The sequence below is a fragment of the Enhydra lutris genome, unplaced genomic scaffold (assembly GCF_002288905.1).
Source record: "Enhydra lutris kenyoni isolate GAN:26980312 unplaced genomic scaffold, ASM228890v2 scaffoldscaffold17, whole genome shotgun sequence".
In the NCBI taxonomy this organism is placed as follows: Eukaryota; Metazoa; Chordata; class Mammalia; order Carnivora; family Mustelidae; genus Enhydra; species Enhydra lutris.
In genome coordinates, this window is record NW_019154101.1 from 23824782 (window position 1) to 23847267 (window position 22486).

Genomic DNA, 22486 nt, shown 5'->3' on the forward strand with positions numbered 1-22486 from the left:
TGCCACCAACTTTGGCTTTCTTTTTCAACATTCCTCTGGCTATTTGGGTCTTTTATGGTTTCATATAAATTTTAGGATTATTTGTCCCATTTCTTTGAAAAAAATGGATGGGATTTTGATAGGGATTATATTAAATGTGTAGATTGCTTTAGGTAGCATAGACATTTTCACAATATTTGTTCTTCCAATCCAGGAGCATGGAATGTTTTTACATTTCTTCATGTCTTCCTCAATTTCTTTCATGAGTACTTTACAGTTTTCTGCATAGAGATTCTTTGGCTCTTTGCTTAGGTTTATCCCTAGGTATCTCATGCTTTGGGGTGCAATTGTAAATGGTATCAACTCCTTAATTTCTCTTTCTTCTGTCTTGCTGTTGGTGTATAGAAATGCAACTGATTTCTGTGCATTGATTTTATATCCTGACACTTTACTGAATTCCTGTACAAGTTCTAGCAGTTTTGGAGTGGAGTCTTTTGGGTTTTCCACATAAAGTATCATATCATCAGCAAAGAGTGATAGTTTGACTTCTTCTTTGCTGATTTGAATGCCTTTTATTTCTTTTTGTTGTCTGATTGCCAAGGCTAGGACTTCTAGTATGATGTTGAATAGCACTAGTGATAGTGGGCATCCCTGCCATGTTCCTGACCTTAGGGGAAAAGCTCTCAGTTTTTCCCCATTTAGAATAATACTCACTGTGGGTTTTTCATAGATGGCTTTGATGATATGGAGGTATGTACCCTCTATCCCTACACTTCGAAGAGTTTTGATCAGGAAAGGATGCTGTACTTTGTCAAATGCTTTTTCAGCATCTATTGAGAGTATCATACAGTTCTTGTTCTTTCTTTTATTAATGTATTGTATCACATTCATTGATTTGCGGATGTTGAACTAAACTTGCAACCCAGGAATAAATCCATTTGGCCATGGTGAATAATCCTTTTAATGTACTGTTGGAACCTATTGGCTAGGATTTTGGTGAGAATTTTTGCATCCATGTTCGTTAAGGATATTGGTCTGTAAATCTCCTTTTTGGCGTGGTCTTTGTATGGTTTTGGGTTCAAGGTAATACTGGCCTTGTAAAATGAGTTTGGAAGTTTTCCTTCCATTTCTATTTTTTGGAACAGTTTCAGGAGAATAGGTATTAATTCTTCTTTAAATGTTTGGTCAAATTCCTCCAGGAAGCTGTCTGGCCCTGGACTCTTTTTGGGAGATTTTTGATGACTATTTCAATCTCCTTACTGGTTATGACTCTTTCAGGTTTTCTATTTTTTCCTGGTTCAGTTTTGGTGTTTATATGTCTCTAGGAATGCATCCATTTCTTCCAGATTGTCAAATTTGCTGGCCTAGAGTTGCTTATAATATGTTCTTATAATTGTTTGTATTTCTTTGGTGTTTGTTGTGATCTCTCCTCTTTCATTCATGATTTTATTTTGGTCCTTTCTCTTTTCCTTTTTGATAAGTCTGGTCAGGGGTTTATCAATCTTATTAATTCTTTCAAAGAACCAGCTCCTAGTTTCATTGATTTGTTCTACTGTTCTTTTGGTTTCTAGTTCATTGATTTCTGCCCTGATCTTTATGATTTCTCTTCTCCTGCTGGGTTTAGGCTTTCTTTCTTGTTCTTTCTCCAGCTCCTTTAGGTGTAGGGTTAGGTTGTATACTTGAGACTTTTCTTGTTTTTTGAGAAAGGCTTGCATCACACGATACTTTCCTCCACTTTGCTGTGTCCCAAAGATTTTGAATAGTTGTGTTTTCATTTTCATTTGTTTCCATGATTTTTTTCAATTGTTCTTTAATTTTCTGGTTGACCCATTCATTCTTTAGTAGGATGCTCTTTAGCCTCCATGTATTTGAGTTCTTTCTAACTTTCCTTTGTGTTTGAGTTCTAGCTTCAGAGCATTGTGGTCTGAAAATATCCAGGGAATGATCCCAGTCTTTTGGTACCAATTGAGACCTGATTTGTGACCCAGTGTGTGATATATTCTGGAGAATGTTCCATGTGCACTAGAGAAGAATGTGTATTCTGTTGCTTTGGGATGGAATGTTCTGAATATATCTGTGATATCTATCTGGTCCAGTGTGTCATTTAAAGCCTTTATTTCCTTACTGATCTTTTGCTTGGATGATCTTTCCATTTCAGTGAATGGGTTAGCGTCCCCTGCTATTATTGTATTATTGTTATTATGTTTCTTTTTGTTATTAATTGGTTTATATCATTGGCTGCTCACATGTTAGGGACTTAGATACTTAAAATTGTTAGATCTTCTTGTTGGATGGACCCTTTAAGTATGATATAGTGTCCTTCCTCATCTCTTATCATAGTCTTTGTCTTAAAATCTAACTTATCTGATAATAAGGATTGCCACCCCCACTTTCTTTTGATGTCCATTAGCATGGTAAATTGTTTTCCACCCCCTTACTTTAAATCTGGAGGTGTCTTTGGGTCTAAAATGAGTTTCGGGGTGCCTGGGTGGCTCAGTGGGTTAAAGCCTCTGCCTTCAGCTCAGGTCATGATGCCAGGGTCCTGGGATCAAGCCCCACATCAGGTTCTCGGTGGGGAGCCTGCTTCCCCCTCTCTCTCTGCCTGCCTCTCTGCCTACTTGTGATCTCTGTCTGTCAAATAAATAAATAAAATCTTTAAAAATAAATAAATAAAACGAGTTTCTTGTAGACAGCATATTGATGGGTCTTATTTTTTTTATCCATTCTGATGCCCTGTGTCTTTTGATTGGGACATTTAGCCCACTTACATTCAGGGTAACTATTGAAAGATATGAACTTAGTGCCACTGTGTTGACTGTAAGGTGACTGACTGTTACTGTGTATTTATCTCTGTTCATTTCTGGTCTACTACTTTTAGGCACTCTCTTTGTTTAGAGGATCCCTTTCAGTATTTCCTGTAGGGCTCATTTGGTGTTTGCAAATTCTTTTAATTTTTGTTTGTTCTGGAAGCTTTTTATCTCTCCGTCTATTTTCAATGACAGCCTAGCTGGATGTGTTCTTGGCTGCATATTTTCTCATTTAATGCTATGAATATATCATGCCAGTTCTTTCTGGCCTGCCAGGTCTCTTTGGATAAATCTGCTGCCAATGTAACATTTCTACCATTGTATGTTACAGACTTCTTGTCCCGAGCTGCTTTCAGGATTTTCTCTTTTCCACTGACTTGTAAGTTTTACTATTAGATGACAGGGTGTGAACCTATTTTTGTTGATTTTGAGGGCAATTCTCTGTGCCTCCTGGATTTTGATGCATGTTGCTTTTACTGTATTAGGGAAATTCTCTGCTATAATTTGCTCCAATATACCTCTGCCCCTCTCTCTCTTTCTTCTTCTGGGATCCCAATTATTCTAATATTATTTCATCTTATGGTATTACTTATCTCTTGAATTCTCTCCTCTTATGGTCCAGTAGTTGTTTTTCTCCCTTGCTCAGCTTCTTCATTTTCTGTCATTTGGTCTTCTATATCACTAATTCTCTTTTCTGCCTCATTTTTCTTAGCAGTAAGACCCTCCATTTTTTATTGCACCTCACTAATAGCTTTTTTTATTTCAACTTGGTTAGATTTTAGTTCTTTTTTTCCCCACCAGAAAGGATTTTATTTCTCCAGAAGGGAGTACTCTAATATCTTCCATACCTTCTTCGAGCCCAGCTAGCACCTTGATAATCATCATTCTAAACTCTAGTTCTGACATATTACCAATGTCTATATTGATTAGTTCCCTAGCCATCAGTATTGTTCTTTTTTTTGTGGTGAGTTTTTCCACCTTGTCATTTTATCCAGATAATAATATATGCATGATAGAATAAAATACTGAAAGGGTATCAAAGAACCCCCAAAAATGTACACTAACCAAATCAGAAGAGATCCAAAACTGGGGGGAGAAGAAAGGGGGATATACATTATATATGTATATGTGTATGTATATGTATATGTATATGTATATTAGACTGGTGAATAGATCAGAGCTACCCACTTGATTTTGGGTGTATTTTGTTCTTTTAGAAGAAACTACCTTCCAAAATTTTAAGGAAAGAAAAATGTATATATACACAAAAGTAAGGGTAAACATGATGAAGGGATGGAATATGACTATAAAGATGAAAATTTTTTAAAATTCTATAAAAGGAATTGATAAGACAAGTTGGTTGGAAAAAGAAAAAAAATGAGGAGAGACTGTGATCAGGCTGGAGACTAGAACAAAGCCATGTGCTAGATTTAGGGTATATTTTGATCTATTAGAAGAAATTGTATCCTAAAATTTTAAAGAGAAAAAATCTATATGTATACCAAAAATAAGTTTAAATATAATGAAGGGATAAGATATGGCTATACCAATGAAGATTTTGTGAGATTTTTGAAGATTTTGAAAGATTTTTTTAAAAAAAATTATTGATAAGATAAACTAGTTAAAAAACGTTGAAAGAGGAAAGAGGAAAAGTAAAAAAAAAAAAAACAAAATAAGAAAAAAGTAAAATTAAAAAATTTAACTTTGCAAGACTAAAGTATCATGGGGAAAAAGCCATGAATTCTATATGTTGCTTTCCCCTAGCTGTGGAGTTCCACTGTTCTCGTAGATTAGTGCACTTGGTCTTGGCTGGATGTTCTTGCTGATCTTCTGGGGGAGGGGCCTGTTGCTGTGATTCTCAAATGTCTTTGCCCGAAGTGGTATTGTACCACCTTGCCAGGGGCCAGGCTAAAGCAATCTGCTTGAGTTTGCTCTCGGAATGTTTTGTTCTCTGAATGCTCTCCGCACTGCTTTGGATAATGGGAATGAGAATGGTGGCCTCCCAATCTCCGGCCCGTAGGAGCCAAGAGCTTGTGGCCCCACACCTCAGTACACCCTCAGAGAAAACCAGTCAGTCCCTCCCATCTCCGTGGTCTCTTGCCGTGCTCCGAGCTCACTTGTCCTGTGACTGAACATTTTTATTTCTGGCACACAGCCCTGTTTGGTGTCTTCAATCCCAGCAGATTCTTGCCATGCGCTCCCTTGGCTCTCCTCATGCATAAGAAAGGAGGAGGTCTCTCCATATCTGCCACTTGTGGGGTCCCTGCTCAAAGAGCAGAGGTCTGATTGTGACTTGGATGACAGCTTAAGGTAACCCCAAGCTGAGAGCTCACTCCTTGGCTCTGTCTCTGTAGCCAGCTTCCCTGCTCCTATACCTGGGAGCTCTGCCGCACTCAGACACTTTTTGTGTCTTTCTGTGACCTCATGGATCCTGAGAGTACACTGTCCCCACGAGGGTTCCACCCCCACTTACCCGCTGGAGAAATGTCCTTCAGTGAAGTAGACTTCTAAAAGTTCTCCACACATAGTTTTAACAAAAGCAGTAAGACCACAAACATATGACATATGATTAGCATGTGGGTTTGACAGTCTTCTTCCCATCCTGCTGTGTGTTTCCCCTTGTAATGCTTCTTTCTTTCCTCCTTTCCTTTCTTGTGTGGGCTATATTTTGCTGTTTTGCTCTTACACTCTTCCAGATTTTGCAAGTCAATAACTTGTACTTATTCATCTGCATTTTCCATTTTTTTAATCAAAGAGAAGAATAGAAATTGTTTTTTGATGATTTAAAAATAAAAAGTAAATTTAAACTGCTTTCATTTTTCTCTATATCTTGTTCTCAAAATATCTATTCCCACAAATTTTGTTGTTCTTGTACCCAGTGATGTCATATTTAGATGATTGTTGTTTAATTTTGGGCTTAAGCAGTATATTTTTACCCACCAGGCACTTTTTCCATCTCATGGTAGTCTAAGCTATGAAGCAACATGTATCACAGGTCGCTGCTTATTCTTTGAGTATCATTAATCAACTATGAAAATGAGTCCTTGATCATTGTGACAGTTTTTCTGTGGCCTCAATTTTGGTAGGAGCTTCAAGATTTTATCTTTCTTTTCTCATTCTTTATATTTGTAAAGATATGTAAGAGATGCTGTGTTAGAGACTTGTAGCCAACTTCTAATTAAGCCTTATATCCTTTGGGTTTAACTTTTCTTTATTAGTTTTCGTGTCAGAAAAGAATCATAAGTGTTACTATCATGAAAACTTAAGGAATTTGTGTGTGTTTCAGTTGTTAATATGTGGTTCGTCTTCCCGTAGGTTTGGCACCCGGGTCTTGTCATTGCAAACCTGGCTTCAGAGGCGTGAGCTGTGATCGCTGTGCCCGAGGCTACACTGGCTACCCAGAATGCAAGCCATGTAACTGCAGTGGTGCAGGGAGCACAAATGAAGACCCTTGTTTTGGACACTGTCACTGTAAGGTGTGTTGCGTATGCCGGTAAAGTCTGCGGTCAAGACAGAAGGTCCTTTTCCCTTTCTTTTCTGTTCTGTTCTGTCTGTTTGACGTTAGGTGAATTGTAACAACTTCTCCTATAAATACCCCCTATCTATCCTACCATTGGCCCTCCTCTTAAGTGCCTTTACAATCAGGATGTCCAAACATCCACCATTTGTCTAATTCTACCAGCTCAAGAAGGACTGGTCACCCTAGGAAGAGGTGTCACTTCATAGCAAAAACCCCTTTCCCTCATTACCCAGCTAGTCTGTGAATTGAAAAACAGCATTACAAACAGCAACGATACACTCAGACCTTCCATAGCTTTGCATCTACCTCGAAAATAATTCTGCCAAGAGTTACATTCTGGCGTTTTAGATAATCTTTTGAAGTTTAGACCCAGATTGTCTGAAATTACTACATTCAGATTCTTCTGTTTTATTACCGAAAATGTAAGAAACCCTAGTGGAATTGATTAAAGTCTCAATTTTTCCTCCTAAGAGTACTTTCAGAAATATGACTTTATTTGTTGTACATACTCAGCTAATAGCTCATCATGTTAACACTGAGGGAGGCATTACAACTACAGCTTGTATGCATAGAGGAAACAGAGGCATGCATAAGTCTAAAATGACAGAAATGATTTCATTTAGCTGTGCTAATCAGTTCCAAAACACTGGGGTTAAGCTGTTTTATCTACATTAGTTGACAGAATACACTGGAAAAGTTAGAATGCCATACTGATATAAAAATGAATGTTACTTTTTTTTTTCCTTTGCTCTCAATCATGGTTGGAACCTTTTTAAGAACCTTTATTAAATCATTAGTCTTATCTAGGAAGCTGTAAATCACATGAAATTATATACTTCCATTTGTTATATGTGTGTGTGCATACAAACATTAAAGTCTTACACAGGAAGTAAATATTAGTATTAATGTGAAGTGTATATTGATTGGGACAAGAATGTCTGACATAACAAGCTAAATATTATAATAGTTACATAATAAGTGTATGCTGTATCATCGGTCATTTAGGTCTTTTTTCTCCCTACTAAAACTACACAACTCCTGTCTCTGTAAACTGGCAGAAAGTCCATAATCTATAGTAAAAGCTGTCATATACTGGAACATAGTAAATTTCCTAGATATAGGACATTTTATTCCAATATTATTTGAAATAACAAATTGCTATAGCATAGACCAAGACTGTGCTGCCGTCTGTGTATGATCACTTGTTTAAGGAGACCTCTGCTCTTCACTCTCTGTGTCTTTTTGGACAGTCCTACAGGCTTAGTTCATCTTCTCTGATATTTACCAAAATGTTGCTTGTGTGCATTTTATTTCTCTTACAAAACTCCACGGAAATCTCTGAGTTTTATCACTTGTTCAAATAAAGGACAGGCAAAGCTGAGCTTAGAATGGAAGGGAAATCTCCCCAGTCTCTAGAATACAGGACATCAAATGGGAAAAAAGAAAAGGAATGTTTTTATATACCTACTGTTCATACACTGGAGATGTCTAGTATTTGCAAGGAAAGAGTAACAAGTGAGGGAGAGATGCAGGCCTCATTTTTTCCTTTCTTTGGTAAATATAGAGAGAAAGGCTAGAATAAGAGAGCTATAGCCACTAGGAGGACTCAGAGGGAGAGCTCTTTGAGCCACTGCCTGCCCTCTGCCAGCTCTCTGTCTGCCTCTGTCTTGTACGGAGCAATTACAGTCCCAGTGAAGAAGCATCCCTTTTGGGGTGCCTGGGTGACTTAGTGGTTAAATGGCTGCCTTAGGCTCGGGTCATGATCCCAGGACCTTGGGATTGAGTCCCACATCAGGCTTCCTGCTCAGCGGGGCGCCTGCTTCGCTCCCTCCCACTCCCTCTACTTGTGTTCTCTCACCATGTCTCTCTCTGTCAAATAAATAAATAAATAAATAAATATAAAAAACAAAAAAGAAGAACCATCCCTCTTACAAACACATCTGAAGCTCTACACAGACAGTTAAAAGACAATAAACAGCAATTAAATCATAAAAGAATAAATAAGTAAGTAGCATAATTAAAAGAGTTGCCTTTCAACTGTGTGACATTTTAAATAGATGACTATAACCGCTTAGATAAAACTAAATGTTTGTTTTTTTTTTCTTTTAGGATAAAAACTTGCAGAAAACAGATTTCAATAGACATCCACATAGTTTTAAAAATCACTAATTATATGCATACAGCAAGTGAATTATATCATAATATGCATGCATGTAATGCACTATAATTAAGTACCTATAATCTCTTATTTAAAAGAGTAATAAATACACAGTATTTCAATAAAATATGCATGCAATTTAAATACTGAACAGACATTTATTAATGTAGAGAGAAATGTGGAAGGCCATTCTTTTTTACGAAAACATGATGAGACATAGGTGTGTCTGCTGGTTATTTGAAAAAATATGGATCAATCAAAATGGTATTTAACAAGTAATACTTCATTGAGAAGCTAAGATACTGGAGACTTAAATTCAAATAAAATGGTATCAATATAAATGCTCATTTCCAAAATGCATATTAACCAGTAAACATGTACACGTTTATTTGGTTGCATTATAACATGTAATTTTTTTAAATAACTTTCACTAGGAAGAAATTTTGTCCTTACTGAAGTATGTAGATACTTTAAGAAAGCATTTGGTTATGAAGTCTTGGGCCTATATATACTTCTATTGTAAATTTTAAATGGGTAACATTCTATCAAGATATACTGAGAAAAAGGGACACCACTTCTTTCACTTCCAGTACAAGTATGCTGGATGAAACAGAGTAAATAAATTTGTAATTATGTTGATTCAGGAAAGAGAGGGAAATTTCTGTATGTCAGACCCAAAAGAGAAACCTAAGTTAACAAGCATAAGCCCAAGCAGAGCTGAACAACAAAGTTCATGGGGTGGGGAAGTACGAGGCTGGTCCTAATCTACAAATGGAAATAAGGTTGGAAGTTGTAATGGCCTCTCTAGGACTTGACATTGAGGTTTGGACTCAAGGAGGGAAATTAAAATTGAGTTCACTTACGCTTAGACTCTAAAATTATCCCCTGACAGTGAAACAGGCACTAGAATATTCCGCCAGCAAGCTGGCAGTGGCAACAGTAACTTTCTTTCTCCTTTGGGGCTCTAGGCGGGGAAAAGTTAGTGTGCAGTGAGGAAGCAAACACCCAAACCTGTGTACCACATGGGAATGGGGTCAGTTTTATTTTCCCTTTATGTTAGAATTCTTCAACATGTCAGGCAAGTGGTATTCCCACAGGAAAGAAGGTGCCGCCTCAACTGATGATGAGCTTGCCATAAAGCAGTACAGTTCACGATAGAAAAATAACTACAAAACGAAATCAGGAGCCACAGAAGTCAGAACGTTTGTATACCAAGAACTAGAAGAATAAGATAGTTTGCAAGAATTTATATAACAGCAAAGTATATACTTTTATCATATTAATCATAAAATACATGAAAATGTATAATCATAAAACATGATGTGAAGATAAAGGAATAAAAAAGAATGAGAAAAACAGTACAAAATAGGGCCCTATATTAAAATAAATAAGCAGCTTTGGAAAAGAAGTCAATATCATTTACTTCCAGAAATAAAAACTGTTTATGGTTGAAATTTAAAATTCAGTGAATGGGCTGAGCAGAAGATTAGAAACTGCTTAATAGAGTTTTAGAAATGCAGACTTGAAGATATCACCTATATATTGACATAGGAAGTAAACCCATGAAAACATGAGATGCTAAGTGGCGTGGCTCATAGAAGGATAAAATTTAATAAAAGTAGCAGGAGTTGCCAAAGAAGAGACTAGATGAAATAGATGAGAAAGAATATCCAAAAATGATGAAAAGAAGAATTGTCAAGAATTAAAGAAAATTCAATATTTTCCATTTGAAGAAGATAAAAAAGAAATCTACCACCTAAGCTCCCAGTAGGCAACTTGCCCACGAGTCAAGATTGAGAGAAAAAGTCTTATATGTGTTAGATATGTTTTTATTGCATGTATCATATCATATATGTGCAAGAGACAAATATCATGATACGTGTTTGCCATTGTCAGTCCCACTGTATTGAAAACGCCGCTTGATGATGTACATTCTTTAGCAAGGAGAATGTTGAAACCAGAAGAGCATTCCAGTGGCTCAAAGAATGCAAGAATCTGTCTATAAAAAACAGTAGCATTTCTGTATGTCAGTGATAACCAATTAGAAAATAGAATGAAAATATTCCGAATAGGAACAAAAACTATATGATACTTAGAAATAAGTATTTTTAAGTGGAGATACTTTTCAAGAAGATTATTGAAGAATATAGGATAAAACTTTAAATGGGGAGATAGCAAATCATATCAAATCCTGGTGAAAACCAAGAGAAGTGCTGCTGTCATTTGGGTAAATTAGTACTACGACCTTAGGAGTACAGTAGGGTATCTGGTATCACTAAGATAATGAAGTCTGTCACTCAGCAACTCCACATCTAGACATTCACGCTAAAGTAACTTGTACACTGTGCAGAAAGAAGCAAAAGATGTCCACCATATACATAATTGTTTTAAAAATTAGAAAAAAATTGAAATATCCATATATCAGTAAGAAAAATGAAGTGCAATACACTCATGAAATATGATAGAAGAGCTGTTCCAGTGAGTGAAATAGGTCCTCATGCCTAAGCATTGATAAATCTCAGAAACTTCAGGTGAGGTGAGGAAAACCAGTGTCACTGTGCTGTCATTTGTGTGACATTGTAAGACATAAAACAGTTTCAGGCGCCTGGGTGGCTCAGTGGGTTAAAGCCTCTGCCTTCAGCTCAGGTCATGATCCCAGGGTCCTGGGATCGAGTCCCACATCAGGCTCTCTGCTCCGCAGGGAGCTTGCTTCCCCCTCTCTCTCTCTGCCTGCCTCTCTGCTTACTTGTGATCTCTGTCTGTCAAATAAATAAATAAAATCTTTAAAAAAAAAAAAAAAAGACAAAACAGTTTCATATTGTATGGACACACACTTACATAAATTAAAAATTTTTAAATACACTGATATGTAGAATTTCAGAGACTAGTGAACTCTAGAGAAAAGGGGAAGGGACTAGGATAGACATGAAGTAAAATTCAAATGTGCCTAAATATTCCTTTAAAATATACTGAAACACACATGAGAAGTGTTAATATTTTTCAACCTCTAGGTTATGGGTAGTGGATAAATGTCATGTGTACTTTTCTGGTGCTTTGAAATAATTCCTAATTTAAAATTTCTTTAATCAAAGGAAAAAAAGATTTCCTGATTTGAAAAGAGGTAAATGAAATTAGTATGTATCAACTGCTATCAATTTTATAGATATTCTGTTCTATCTGTTATATCTTGTTTACTCAATGATATTAGTGAACATCATCCTCATTATATTTCAAAATATGAAAACAATGTTAGCTCAAGACATGAAAATACTTACTAATTTTTATACATTATTAACATTTTTGAAATTCCTCTATCTTCTTGTGAGTTACAAGAGGGAAGCATTCACAGACATATAAGTCAGTTGAATGTAAATGCTGGTTGGACTCTTGGTATTTATTTTAAGTACCACATGCTAGAAATTGGCTCTTTTGAAGTTTGGTGTCATGTTATCCATTCAAAGGCCGTTGGATTACAGACTCTGATACATAGTATAAACTGACCTTGATCTAGGTTGTAACATGTGCTTTTATTTTATCCAAGTCTTATAACAGAAAGATAAATAGTGAAGTAAAAGATTAGAAATCAAAGTGTGTATTTTCGCATGCTTTGCTTTGGGTTTTCTACTGCACTTTCCATTAAGTCCTTACTGGCCAACAAGCTTATGTGATCTGACCTTGGGTTATCTTCCCAGAATGTTCTGGAGCTTCAGTCCCTGTCTTCTAGCCTGAATTACATTCCTTGGGGGCACCAAGCTCTTTCTGGAATTTCAGAGTCTATTTAGAAAGGTGGGAAAACCTTACCACTGGCCCTGGCCCTTTGCATGCTAGGCAGTTTTCAAGGTTCATCTTCACTTTCTTAGCAAAGCTGGGATCCTGGTTCCCCTGATAGAAATCATTCTCCTGCAGTAATCACTTGTAACATCTTTGTCTTTTCCTTTATTATCTTTTCACAACTTGCAATCTATTTAATGTCAGCCTCACTTCTGTTATTTTTTCCATCAATCAATAAGAAGCTGACAGTGACTCATACATAAAAAAAGAAGGAAGAAAGAAAATGAAACAGTTGCAGAGATTTGAAAGTTACTAAGATTGGTTGATACCTATTTCTTTTTTTTTTAAATTATTATTCTTTTAAGGATTTTTATTTATTTATTTGACAGACTGAAATCACAAGTAGTCAGAGAGGCAGGCAGAGAGAGAGAGGGGGAAGCAGGCTCTCTGCTGAGCAGAGAGCCCCATGTGGGGCTCGATCCCAGGACCCTGGGATCATGACCTGAGCCAAAGGCAGAGGCTTTAACCCACTGAGCCACCCAGGCGCCCCGATACCTATTTCTTAATCTATAAAATGATGATATTAAATCTTTCTTGCCTAACTCTCAATAGGTGTAATTATAACATCGAAGCCTTTTGAAAGTATAAGGGATCATCATAAATACATACTAATTACTTTTTCTGTTTATTTGTATTTCTTTTTATGAGTAGAAGTAAGTTTCTATTCTTTTCCTTTAATGGGATTTGCATGGTGTGTGCTAAGATTTTTATTGGTTTTGTGTTTCCCTTTCCCATTTATATATAGCAGTGATCACCTCATTAACTTGTTAGGCTCGAACCCTGGGCATTTCTACAAAAGGTGTTCAATTTATATGTTTGATCCTGAATCTAAATTACAGATGTAAATTTCCTAGCATGAGAAGTGCATTCCAGAGTTTGTCTCCTGCAGCAGCGACAGTTGAGAAATACTGTGTTATTCAATTTTTAATATTAAAGGCTAAATAAACTTGTGTGAAGTAAGAACTAATTTTCTTCTATTTTCTTCTTGCTTCTAACCACCAACTACTTATTATTTAGCCACAGAACAGTGTATTTAAAGAGTAAGTGCTCAACAAATACTGCTAATTAGCTAATTATCCTTCTTTTGTTAACTTCTTTTAATACTTGGATGCGTTAGAATGAAGGCCATAACAGAGGAAAATCTGTAATTGATTACAAACACCCCCCCAAAAAACAGGCATGACTACAGCATTTCTGGAGCAATTATCACAGAAAATAACTTAAATGTCACTGGAGATACTCCAGGTAACTTTGTCAGTAGAATTCCCAGTTGACTAACAATCACGGTTAAACATGTACCACTGGAGTTGTACCTAATTTATAAGAAGGCGACTTCCTGAGAATGGTTACAGGGAACCGATCGTGACTCTATTTCTCTAGAGAGAGCCTTTGCCGAGGGAACTCTAGCAAAAAGAAAACCAGTGTCAACCCAACAGTGTCTGACTCTAAGAAAAAAGAACCTAGTAAGGTTTTTCTAATTAAGCTTTGTTTTTAGAGAAAAAACTGCCAAAGGAGAAAGGCCAGTTATCATAAATATTTTGTAGGGTAGACCACAACATACCTACTTATGTACTCAGCTAAATATGTGCAATAGAATATGTGTCTTAAGCACGCATGTCTCCGGAAGGGGATGAAAATTGGCTCTAAGAGGAGTGAACATAGCATTTTCATTTTATGTATATGGCGAGCATATGGACACAGTGCACCTGTACACAGAGTATACCTATGGAACAAAGATTTCATGGTGAGGATGGTATGAAAATAAAATAGGTAATGAAATAGGCTCCTTAAGGGCTTGAAAATAAAAATCAGGCTGGGAGGCACTGGTCTAAAGGGAAGAGGCACTGTTTATCATCAGACTATCTTCATCAGATTTGATGAATGAGTGAGTAAAAATAGCAAGTAAGGGAATAGTAAAAAATAACATAGGTTTTTATTAATAATTTGATACTGACAGCATAGTAAATTAAACTGCTCAAGGAACTTACCCATAAAGCAGAAGATTCACTCTCAATCTGAGAATTAAAAATTCAAATCAGTAAGATCTTCCAAAAATGAATCAGGAATATAATCATAGCCACTTCATGTATGGCATTGTTGATGAACCACAAAGAAGTTTTGAAAAAGTAGTTATGTACCTTAGAACCCATAAAAAGAATTTAGAAGAAAGCTGCCAAGATTTTCTATGTGATCAAGTTACTAGAAGGTGGAGAACTTGTCTCCCTAGAAGTTTCAGTAGAAGTCCTGGAACACTATGCCTTTGTGTTTGAATTGTGCCACTCTAAAAATACATTAAATATCAAACTGTGATGTTTTCCCTGTTTTGAAGCTAATATCATTAAAAAGAAAACTTTGGAAACACAATCCTTAAATAAGAAATTACTTAGATATACTCTCAAGGAAGATTGGAAAAGGAGGAAGGAAGTAGAACAGGCAATAACTAATTTATTCTCTGCAAGTTGAGGCATGACCAGAAAGCAGAGCTCTAGTGATCTAAAAAGATTTTATCCTCAATTCATGTTCCTGTCAGCTTTCAAAGGCCCTTTTAATTAAGCCACGAGGACAGATACATAAGTTGGTACTATATCCAGCATATTTACTATTTAGTTTTGGCTTAGTATTTGTCTATTGTAGAACCTGAGAACAATCAGAACCAAGCACTTTTCAATCCAATGAACCCAGCTACCACCCACTCAAGAAAAAAATGTGGTGCAGACTCAGAACTAAATAAGTAGGTGTCTAACAACTTAAAGCTGTGGCATGAAGCTGATATCCTATGCAGTCATGTGTAAGGTCTATGCGGATCTCACGGAAGTTGATCCTTACTTGTGAGGAGGGTTGAAGTAAGCATGGTGGTGTAGAATAGGATTAGCTTGAAGACCTATAAAGAGTTCTAAAATGTTCTGGTTTGAAGATTTGTCACAACAAAGCAAAACTATCACTTTGGGTAGCCTGTTTTTCTAGGTATAAACATCCTATTATCTTTACTATGGTGTGTAGGGGGCCCCCAAGACCACACTCATTATCAGTGATTCACTAGAAGGACTCGCAGAATTCTGAAAAGTTTTTGTACTCACCCTAATGGTTTATTACAGCAAAAAAAATATAGATTAAAATCAGCAAAGACAGAGGTGCATAGTAAAGAGTCTAGAAGAAACCAAATGCAGACTTCCAGTCCTCTCCCAACGGAATCATACAGAAAGTATTTATTTCTCCCAGAAACAATGTATGACAATACTTACGAGGTATTCCAACCAAGGAAACTCACCCAAGTCTTGAGGTATGAGGTCAGTCATTGAGGTATGAAGCTCTCATATGACTGACCCAGTCTCCTGTTCCCCCAGAGATCAAACTGATACATTGTGACTCAGGGCCCCAGGTAGACAAAACTATGCATTCACCATAAATGGTATTGTAAGCTGATAAATGTGGTGCAATGTCATGGGGAAACAAAACTAGACATTTACCATAAATGGGATTATTAGCATAAACTGTCTGATGTGACCCCTGACCCCAGGTATACAAAGACACTTTTATCAAGCAGAATATTCCAAGGGTTTATAGGTTATCTCCCAGGAGCTGGTCACTCAATGGTCTTTTCAGTTTGGAATATGCAGGGTTTGAGCACTCCAGGCCTATTGAATTAACACTTTATTGCACCATATGGTGATGAAAGAGTACCAGTGTCATGTCTTTCTTAGACATTTTACCTCTTCCCGCCAACTTAGGTGCATCGAGTATAGTTCTTTGATTTACCTCCTGCTGAATGACCTATAATGATTTACCAATTCCTGAGAGAAAAGATCAATATCTCAGAGTAGCCTTGAAAGTTCATTATGTGAGGGCAAAGACACTGGAAGCCAAGTACCAAGTGCAGACCCTAGCACACAGGAACTATTCAGTGTATCTGTTTTGAAAAAATAAATAATGAATCATCTACCCTTTGAATTATTTCTTGTTTCCAATCTCTTTGCTAACGATGGGTCTCTCATTTTATCTCCTCCAACAGGTGAATTTTTAAACCATTCTTCAAAATTACAAAATGGGAAAGGATGCCACTCCTGTCACAAAGCCTCCTTAAGCCTTTGTAGCACAATTAGTCCTTCCTCCTCTGTGTTCCTATAATATAATTGATTTCTCAGAGGCACAATCCTGTTCCACCTAGCATTATAATGGATTGTAAATGTATCATTTTACCTGGCTCTAGATGTTGACTTTTTTTTTTTTTTTTTTTTTTAGATGTTAACTTTTAAAGACAGAGACCTTGGGGCGCCTGGATAGCTCAGTGGGTTAAAGCCTCTGCCTTTGGCTCAGGTCATGATCCCAGGGTCCTGGGATCGAGCCCCACATCGGGCTCTCTGCTCTGCAAGGAGCCTGCTTCCTCCTCTCTCTCTCTGCCTGCCTCTCTGCTTACTTGTGATCTCTGTCTGTCAAATAAATAAATAAAATCTTAAAAAATAATAATAAAATAAAGACAGAGACCTTGACCTGTCCATCTTTAGAGTCCCTAGAATTCCTACTCTATTGTGTTGCTTCAGGTTATTAATTAATTGAATATTGAAATTATTTAATCCTATTTTTTCAAGGTTATATTACCAGGCGAAAACAGAGATAAGGAAAATGTAATGTCTAAAAATTTCAAATTGTTGAATTCAGTCCAAATCTCAGAAAAGTAGTATTACAGGTTCCAAATTAGAGTAAATGAAAAGTAGATTAGACCAAGTGCAGAAGAGCACAGTCTACAGAACAGCTATAGTGTGTCCTCAGTGGGATAAGCTAAATTACAATTATAGAGATGTTTCATCTTTCCTGCCTGTATACTCTTCTGAGGACTCCCAACTTCAGAGCTTTGGGGAATTATTTGTCACCATAGGTCTGAAATTAGTTTGATTAGTTTTGCTGACATTTATCATCTGAAAATATCTGAAATCTACCTTAGAAATAAAAATTAGCAAAAATGTCTGTGGCAATAATTCGATTTGTGTCTTTATAAAGTTGCTAAAAATTGACATGTGAAATGGACCAGGAGACAGCCCTTTGTTTAGGTTCCCAGCAATGTAGAACTGACTGTGGTCTCTTAAGTGGGTCATAGAAATTAAGAGTCAAAAAGTTAATTTCAAATAAATTATTCTCTCAGATACAAGCAGAACCTCTTTATTTATTTATTCTTACAAATTTTTCTATTTTTTCACACTCTTGTTCTCTCTCCTATTTTTTCTCCTATGTTCTCAGATCTTATCAACCCTATCTTCTGCCCAATCTTGGTTTACTAAAAAAATAATTATATTAAACATCTACTATATGCATAGCTCTTTGCTGTGGATGAAAAACACAACCACCAAGAAATTTATTTAAACTTAGTAAAATTTTGTTTAGCTACTGCTCAGTGTTATAACAGGAACCTCAGCATTTTCTGGTAGTGTAACAGTAAGTAAGACAAGGTTTCTACCTCTGAATAGATAATGGGGTATAACTAGGATATACCTAGAGAGAACAAGCTCAGAAGATACAGCTATGTGGTGGTGGTTGTTGTTTTTTTGTTGTTGTGATATATTATGGTATATAGCTGGTATATAACTAGAGAGAACAAGCTCAGAAGATACAGCCGTGTGGGGTTTTTTGGTGGTTATAATAGAGCAATGTGCAAAGGACTATGGAGCACAGCTGAGAGAGAAGTTCTTTAAGGAGAAGGAAAGTTTCAGAATTAAAGTGATGAAGGAAATCAAGGAAGAGAAAAAATGTGGAGCAAATCCAGGTGTAGGGAATACTGAGAATCTGTTTCTACAAAGCAAGGAGCCATCATTTAGAAGTTACAAGTTAAGATTAACTGTTCTTTAAATTGAGAGACTGCAGCCTTCCCAGTTTTTCGTTGGATAATCAGCTTTCCCTGGCCCGAGTCCACAGTATAGGCCCATCTATAAACAAATGATTTTTCAGTATGTTGGGGCTAGGATTAATGATACCAATCTGGACAGCAGTCACCGCACGAGATTTGTATTTCCCATATTATTACTATATGATTAACTGGCTACACCAATGTATTAAAGAAGCACTGTGAAAATTAACCAAGAAAAACTTTCCTCTTTTCCTGCTTGGTTTGCATCAAGGAAATCTATGGCCATTTACTCCAGTTTCTCTCCCTGTCAGGGTCTCATGGTTGCCCCAAGTGTATGTTTTTTTAATATGTAATATGTAAAGTATTTTGTCCTCTGTATAACATCAACATGCTGTTCCACATCCATTAGTTTAATTCTCTAATTTTGTCATATATCATGTGTTCTAAGAGGAAGTGGTTCAACAACAGAGGTTGTGAAGCAGCCTGTGCCCATTTTAGTCAGTGAAACTCACTGCTGTATTTATCATGGCGTTAACACCACACTCTTGATATACATGAAGATCAAATTGTAGCTTTTACGACAGTAGATCAGTATCCAATATCCTTTCGTGTCAGTGTGGCTAGAAAGGAGATAGCTTAACAAGGAGATTTTGAGCAGATTTAAAAAAAAAAATCCCTATCTTTTAAATATGATTGAAGGGTAAAATGAAGAATATCCAGTTTATAATTTCCTTTCACGAAACTAAATAGAGACAGTTCTTTATCTTGAAGGTATCTCTATTTCTATTTGTAGGAGAATGTTGAAGGTGGGGACTGCAGTCGCTGTAAAGCCGGCTTCTTCAATTTGCAAGAGGATAATCATAAAGGTTGTGATGAGTGTTTCTGTTCCGGGGTTTCAGACAGATGTCAGAGCTCCTACTGGACCTACGGCCATGTAAGCAATAGCCTTTTCATTCTGTATGCTGCTCCATGGAACCTCTTTGCTATTGTTCTTCTGTAAGAAATTTTTTTAAAAAATGGTTTTCTGGTAATAAGTTTCTACTTACCATTATCATGAAGAAGGGATTGAATTTTCTTTCAAATGCTATTTGTGTATCTTTGATCAAAGACTTAAAGGTTTTGTTTGTAGCCATGTGGAGCCTGGAACCTCTTAGAAATAGTAAATACTCGTCTTTTCTTGTCCATGATTACTATGTGAAGCAGTAATGGGATTAATATGATTATAACCCCAAGGGCATAGGATTCAATTGAGAAAGCATCAGATATGCTTTGCAGAATTATGTATTCCATTCACCAATGTTTTTGGTATACAAATTAAGAAGGATTGCTCCCCATTGCCTTTTCAACTCTGCACAGACTGTGGTTTGTGTCCTGATAGAGGATGTGCGAGAGGAAAATGGGACCCTCAGGGAATTTCAAACAGCCTGAATGGCAGCTCTTAAGACTACAGAGTAGCTGGATGCAAGCTGGAGAAAGAGAAGCCTACAGGAGAATGAGAAACTCTACCAGCCGGGGTTGTGAATGCTAAGTTAGATTCTTATACTTGGAGAACCACTGGGATATTTTATCAGGGGAGTGATAGGACCAGGGTTGTGCTTTACAAAGATCACATTTGTAGTAAACTACCTTCCAAATACCCCTTCAACTTTAATCAGATAAGGAATACTTAACATAGCTACAGTATTCTCTTCTGCCTATATTGCTTTTATGTCAAGTCTAAAATACCGTGAGTGATTTCTGATTGTCCTCTCATGTCTAAATAGGAATCTGTACACTATCAAATGTATTTGCTTTCAGAGCAGATTGCATAGAACCAACAGCAATTAGGCATCTAGCCCATTTCCCCTCCTGTTTGTAACGTTTCACCCCATGCTCTAGACTGTTCCATTAACATCAAAGTTTCATGGCCAGCAGAAGAGCAGAACTGACATTTAGCCTTGTTTCTTAGCAGTTAGGTCCAAATGATATTTGTGTTTCAGTAAGCCTTCTGGAAAGACCTTCCTCTGAATCTTACTGTGCTTAGAATCCCTGAAGGATGATGTTGGAAAGAGAAGAGAAGGAAGTAACACATTTCTTAAGGTCTAGACCCAGCTGTTCCAAACTTTGAGAGATGGAGAATCAAATGACCTCTACCTGAAAAAAAATTTTTTAAATATGTTATCCACATATTCTCATCATCACTATTCTGCTCCCCATCACCTACAACACCAAGCCACTCACACACATCTAAGTGGGCCCCTGGTAGCCACAAACCTCCGTATCTTATTTATTTTTTTAAAAGATTTTATTTATTTATTTGACAGAGAGAGAGAGAGAGAGATCACAAGAAGGCAGAGAGACAGGCAGAGAGAGAGGAAGGGAAGCAGGCTCCCTGATGAGCAGAGAGCCCGATGCGGGGCTCCATCCCAGGACCCTGAGCTGAAGGCAGAGGCTTAACCCACTGAGCCACCCAGGCACCCCGTATCTGATGTTTTGTCCCAACTAGATAGGGCAGTCTAAATCAGAATTGTAGCTGTATGTCCTCCCTCGGCCGGAATGTAAAGATGGAAGAGCAAATCATCTTGAGTTTCCTAATTTTTCCTTTAAGGATCCTTCCTTTTCTGGGCCAAGGATCTAGGCTATGAATTCCTACAGCACTTCAAACCCCACGGGAAGGACTAGGTATAGTATTGTGAGCTGTGGCCATAGCAACAGGCTAGTGGATTCAAATGTCCTTAAGCCTCAAAACTGAAATTTAATTAAGTGAAAGGGGTGGAAAAACAATGCAAAGCTACCTTTCAGGCACTTGCATATTTTATCTCTTTTCTTCCTATGTTTTACAAATACATATGTAAAACCTTTTGTAATTATTTTATCATAAGCAATAGGAAATTATTAGTGGAATGAAAAATATGCAGTTTAGAGCCCAGCTATCTGATAATTTATATAACAGTATAATCCCTGTGTAACTTTGAACAAATTTCTGTTTTTAAGAAAGAAGCATTTGGAGACATAACTTCTAAAAAGCATCGGATCAATAAAAACCGATGGTTACATATTACTATCCAAAGTCCTAGAATCAACAAGAACACAATGAGACTCTATGATGAGTACATATGATAAGTTTCACATTTTCCACAGCTCTCCTATTTTTGTAAACTTTAATAGGTTTTTTGTTCTTGTTGTTGTTGTGTTGTTGTTTTAATTTCCAAAGATTGGACGCTCTACAGAATAGGAAAGAGAAAAAAGTGGAGGTAGTTTTTGGTTTTGTTTTTCTTAAGTAAGATGACCGTGTGTTTTCTTGAAGATACAAGACATGCGTGGCTGGTACCTGACAGACATCTCTGGCCATGTTCAAGTGGCTCCCCAGCAGGATGACTTAGACCCGCCTCAGCAGATCAGCATCCACAGTGAGGAAGCCCACCGTGCCTTGCCGCAGGGTCACTACTGGAGTGCACCAGCTCCATACCTGGGAAACAAAGTAAGTCCTCGCAGTGCCAGCTTCTTGCTGCTTTGCTTTAGCCAATCAATACAGAGAATGGGTTTTATAAGTATTTTTTAATTTTTTTTAAGATTTTATTTATTCATTTATTTGTCAATGAGAGACAGAGTACACACAAGCAGGCAGAGCGGCAGGCAGAGGCAACAAGAGAAGCAGGCTCCTCGTCAAGCAAGGAGCTGGATGCGGAACTTGATCCCAGGACTCTGGGATCATGACCTGAGCCGAAGGCAGCAGCTTAACCAACTGAGCCACCCAGGTGTCCCTTAAGTATTTTTTTAAATAAAGGTCGCAACAAATTCGTGGTGCATCAGGCAGCCAGAAGCAACTAAATCAGTTTAAGTTGGATGTTTCCCCCAGGCCCGCTGGGGTAAGTATGTATACCAAAAGTGAATGGTCTATAGCATCCTTAATATACAACTTTACACAGTTGGTGTTCTGTGCTAACTTCTTTGAGGGGACGGCGGGGGGAGGTAGTATCTAAGTCATTTTTATGCTTTTTGAATGACTGAATATACTGATGAAGACTCTAGGATATTTTTGCAAAACCTTGAAGATACTTTTGTGAAACAAATGATGAATATTGGAAGGGATTGTGTTGTGTTTACTTGAAAGAGCTGTTTTTTCTAGAGTTGTCCGTGGTAGAATACTTACTGAAGTTTTCCTCCTCTGTTTCTATTTTATTTCAAAGCTGATATTCAAGAGCTAATTTTTCTACCTTGTATGAATGCTAATTGGAAATGAAATTTATTCGATAACTAACTTAATACTTGCCATGATGCTTATGCAAACAACATATTTTCTGGAGCTCAAAAAGAAAACTACGCTAAAAGAAGTGCCAGATTGAAAGCATCTTTGTTTTTAAAGCCCACTGAAA

General features: G+C 37.0%; 1 protein-coding gene across 1 annotated transcript in view; it reads left to right on the forward strand.

The window, feature by feature from the left end:
* Positions 1–22486, forward strand: part of LOC111147662 (laminin subunit alpha 2) — a 502086-nt gene that overhangs the window by 120494 nt on the left and 359106 nt on the right. Inside the window, exons 9-11 of the mRNA XM_022503866.1 lie at positions 6102–6262; positions 18925–19065; positions 21418–21591. Coding sequence (XP_022359574.1) covers positions 6102–6262; positions 18925–19065; positions 21418–21591 — 476 coding nt within the window. The remainder of the gene's footprint in view (positions 1–6101; positions 6263–18924; positions 19066–21417; positions 21592–22486) is intronic.